The sequence below is a fragment of the Patiria miniata genome, unplaced genomic scaffold (genome assembly GCF_015706575.1).
Source record: "Patiria miniata isolate m_02_andy unplaced genomic scaffold, ASM1570657v1 HiC_scaffold_20, whole genome shotgun sequence".
Lineage (NCBI taxonomy): Eukaryota > Metazoa > Echinodermata > Asteroidea > Valvatida > Asterinidae > Patiria > Patiria miniata.
Window position 1 is genome coordinate 30,137,860 of NW_024037059.1, and position 4,739 is coordinate 30,142,598.

Genomic DNA, 4,739 nt, shown 5'->3' on the forward strand with positions numbered 1-4,739 from the left:
AACACACCAACGTTACCAGATAATCCAATTTTGAAAGGATTTTACAATCTGGGTAAATATAATTTCAAAAATGTAGCAGATCTAAATAACCCTGGTTCAACTACAACAGGTAATGTTCTGCGGGGCCTTCATTACTAAGTAAATTGCCATCCTCCATACATATGACCAGCATCGAAATACGCGCTGTACTCACACACAGATGGGTATATAGGCTAATGCATACACCCTCTACTTTCTGAAACTACAACTCCTAAAAGAAACGGGTACTGAAGTTAACATAATATCTGTACACCATGTAAATTTAGTATGTCTGCTTGCTGTAGAACCCAAATATTTCCGATTGTGGAAAAATTTTATGTAGGTACCCATCAAAATAAAAAAGGGAACAACTTTTGCACTTTGGCACACTGACTCTGTCAGACATCCATTAACAATACATGCTTTTGAGGCGGCTGAGTCGCTTGGCCAGATGGCCTCCGGGGCGGTCTATTTGCCTGTCACTCACAAAAATTATTCATAAAGTAATTGCACAGCTAGTTGCTGTCAACTCTAGTGAATACTCGAACCAAATTTGAATGAAATTCTCAAAATTTTACTGTATGTACCTATGCAATATTCATAAACCATTAATCAATCTGAAGGGTTGATCGACTGTATTTTGGATTGTGATTAGGCAGCGCGTTCGCGTGTGCAACTCGCAGCTAGCTAGCTCTTCTCGCACAGTACTGCGTGCTGATTGGCTAATATGTCATTTGTTTACTGCATATGCACGCGGTTAAATCAGGTCGCCGCGTGATTGCTAAATGGTTATTCATTACTTCCTGAGCCACTGCGCGCTGTCATTTGCTGTACAGGTAAATGAATTGTTAACATCATAGCTCATTAAAGTTTGTCACCTAGCCCGTGCGTACTTATTGTAATGTGTAAGGCAAATCGTTGGATGTAGGTTAGCCCCGTTCAAGTACAGCGGTTAGTTTTTCAGAGGGGCTATAATCAGGCAAATCACATACGCTCAAAGATCTTAACGGAATGTCGGTTAGCGACAACTACGTCACCAGCAGGGGTGAATGCCATTTCTAACGGATTGTACAACCCATGAGCTACGGTTGCCACGAGTGCACCATTTGAATCGTAACGCTGCACTTCAGAGCTTCCAGTACTTCCGTAATGAACAGCGACATAGATGGTCTCATCATCGCACAGGACACCAGTTGGCTTAGCAGCTTTGCCATTTATGAATGTCTTGACACTGAACATCTCTTTACCTTTTAAGTTAACACACTGCACACTTTGGCCCGCGTAGTTTGTGAAGACTAAACAGCCAAAATTGCTTATTGTTAAGAAATTGTCGACCATATTATTTGAGATGCTTGAAATCAATGATCCGTCCAGGTTGTGGACACTGATGACCTTTCTCCCCCTGTCAGCGACTGCTACTCGTTGATTGTCAACAACAATAGATTGGAGGTTACTATCTGATTGCCCATCAGCATCGTCACCTGAAGGTGTAAACTCGCGAACAAACTGGAGCTCATTGTCAAAAACCTTCACTTTTTTTTTGTCAGTGACGAAAAGCAGATCATCATGGGACACAGCAACGCCCCAAGGAGCTTCCAACTGATGCCTAGCATCTCCCTGAGCAATGGATGTTTTGTACTGACCAGTTGAGCTAAACAACGATAACCGTTTCAAAAATACTTCAGTTACTACAATGTCCCCGTTTCTGAAACAGGCAACAGCTGTGGCTAATTTGAATTCCTTGTCACCGGTACCTTCTTTGCTGAACTCTCCCTTTAACTGCCATTTCTCACTGACGCAGACCTCCCCAAGCTCTGCATCACTCACAACGTCGTGACATCTGACACCAATGAACGACGGCCCATGATATGCCGGTTCACATTTGAGCTCCTTCTGGAATTCCAAGTTGTGCATCACCTTCGGCTTGAGCTCTAAAAGCTCGAAATCATCGGCTTGACTCATCAAGTCTTTTACTGCCGCGATGGTCTGATCTGCGCGTTCCATCTGTTTACGGTTGTGCATGAGCGCCTTTTCGTACTCACTGTCTCTCTCCTGACCGATTTTGTTGACCTTGTCAGTGAGAAGCTTTGCTTTGTTTCTGATTTTAGAGATCTCTGCCTCTACTTTTGCATCAATATCACTACGAGCCTGAGCCAGTTTCTTTTGTAATCTATTTCGTGCATGTTCGATTGACTTTTCAGTAGATTTGAAACGCTGCCTGCTCTTCTTGAACTTCTGCAGTATGTTTTCGACCTCACTGCGGAAGGACCTGATCAGGTCATCAATCTTTAGGAAATTGTGCTCTGCTGACCGATGATCTAATGCGACACACATTGAGCAGATCAAGGTGTCGCATGTGTCACAGAAGAAACACAGAGGATGGTCAGTGTGGATCGTACACATTCGGGTGATGGATTTGCTATGTTCTGCTGGTGGCATCTTTGATTTCTTCCAATCTCCCAATGAAATGATTTGATGGTTTTTGGTTGACTTGACCCTCCCATGGGCTTTCCGGCATTCCTGACAGAGGTTATCACTACAATCAAGACACCTCGAAGTGGCCTCCTTGCCTTCTCCACAGTCACATGTGACGGTAGGTGCCGATGCCTCTCCTAATACCTCCTCCTGTTGTTTGACCTCATCAACAAGAGAACTAAGAAAGAAAGACGAAGCTAGACTCTGCAATCCTCCATCGGGAACCTGCGTCTCTCTCCTGCAGATGGGACATGTTATCTTTTCTGCCTCTGGCTTCTGTTTGCTCATCATCTCTTCCAGACAGTTCAGGCAGAAGCTGTGCAGACAGTCTAGCATCTTGGGATCCTTGAAAAGACAGCAACAGATCGGACATTCCAGATGCCCCTGGCTGATCTTCCACACAGTTTTGGCTGCAGCCTCCGCCATATTTCAAATGTGACCTAATCAAAACAGAACAAACATCTGTGTCTGAAAAAGCTCAAAATTATAACAAACAGGTGATTGCCCCATAGGGCTGTGCATCGGTACCCTAGTATCCGACCGTTATTTTCAGGAACCGGTTCCAGATTGTGGAATCGAGGATCCGTAACCAACTTTGCAATTTAATTAGTAACTTCTCAGTCAATGAAAAACAAATATTTTGAATGTCAGTGGGAAAATTTCCAAATGAAAAACATGATACATTGCATTCTAATCGAATTTCACATTTTATGATGCTTGCGATTTGTAGTTTTCACCACATAGCTAAAGAGCTCACTGTATACACCCTATCTAGCCGTATTGCCGCACCGATGTGGTAGTATTATCATGCGGACCTTTATGAACAATCTGAACAGCAGCTTCCCAGATTTGAATTTTTGGCTTGGGTCTCTTTAACGGGTACCCAGGTACCCATATTTTTTTTCAAATGGGTACCCATATGGTTTTCAACTAGGGTACCCAGTTCCTGTACTACACATAAGTGCACACCCCTATGCCCCAACCCATCTCTTTTACAGCACACCTGCCTGGGATACGTTTGTATTAACACTGATTACTTGACTGCGTGCTAACCTATTGGGAGTTACAAATTTTACTGTTCTTCAATACACAGATATATGGCAGATATCTTTATGCAGAAATAACAGAGTTGTAACGAGTCGCTGATTTTTGTGACTCGAGTCAAGTCAAATCACTTTGAAGAAGTGACTTGACTCAAGTCAAGTCATTAGGTCAAGAAGGTAGAGTCAAGTCACAGTGTGTAGTAGAGTCAAGTCAATTGTGTAGCTCGAGTCAATTAGAGTCACAAATATTTGAACACTATACAATAAATAATCACGAGAGAGAAAGTCATTGATTTGCTTTTTCATTTTCGTTTGGGCTTCTACATGTGGTGACACCACATTTGACTCTTAATGAAAATATAAAGGTGGTGGCAGCTGATCGCCATTCAACTAATGGGAACACTGATCAAACCATGTTTATATTCACAAACATTCTAACGTGACGTGAACAAAAAACGGCACCGGTGTAAGTCATTGCAAATACTTTTCGCAAAGTTTTGCTTTTATTTTCTGGAAAGGATCTTATTAGCCTTCCTCGAGTCGAGTCAAGTCATTCAAATGAGGGACTCGAGTCGAGTCTAGTCATTTGCTCGCAGTACAACTCAAGTCGAGTTGAGTCATTTTCCTTTAGGGACTAAGGTCGAGTTGAGTCACCAAATATTGTGACTCGAGTCGGACTTGAGTCGAGTCAATGACTCGAGTCATTACAACTCTGAGAAATAAAAATAATGGGAGTAGGCCTTAAAGTAAAAAGGACCCAAAAGTAAGAAGGCCCAAAAGTAAAAAGACATAGACTCGTATTTTCAGACTGCAATTCAGAAAAGAGAATTCGATATTTTTTAAAAGCGTCATGTTTATAACAAGCATGCCTACTCGCGCATCACATGCACTGAAATGCTAAACATTGATGCAAATCTTATGCATAATTTTCCTGGTAGGCCTATAGGCTACATTTGACATGTTAAAAAAAACAAAGCGAAACACACAATAAGCAAAGACCATGTAAAATCTAGCCAAAATGCCAAAACTCACCTACTTTATCTGGATCAACAGTTAGCCACAGTTTCCCACCACAAACGTGAAACTTCCGTCAAATGTAAAAAAAGAAAAGGATGGCAAAACTACCATCAATTAACTTGCAAGTTGTAAAGTTCTGTAAGCCTAGGTTTATACGTGTACATGTCAGGCCTCTTCAAGCGATGA

The 4,739-nt window shown here is 42.1% G+C and overlaps 1 protein-coding gene across 1 annotated transcript; it reads right to left on the minus strand.

Moving 5' to 3' along the window:
* Positions 1 to 1,002: 1,002 nt before the first annotated feature.
* Positions 1,003 to 2,994, minus strand: LOC119729122 (E3 ubiquitin-protein ligase TRIM56-like). The gene has a single exon (XM_038201639.1). It carries the CDS (start codon positions 2,917 to 2,919, stop codon positions 1,003 to 1,005), a length of 1,917 nt encoding a protein of 638 aa, XP_038057567.1. The 5' UTR covers positions 2,920 to 2,994.
* Between the last annotated feature and the right edge of the window lie 1,745 nt (positions 2,995 to 4,739).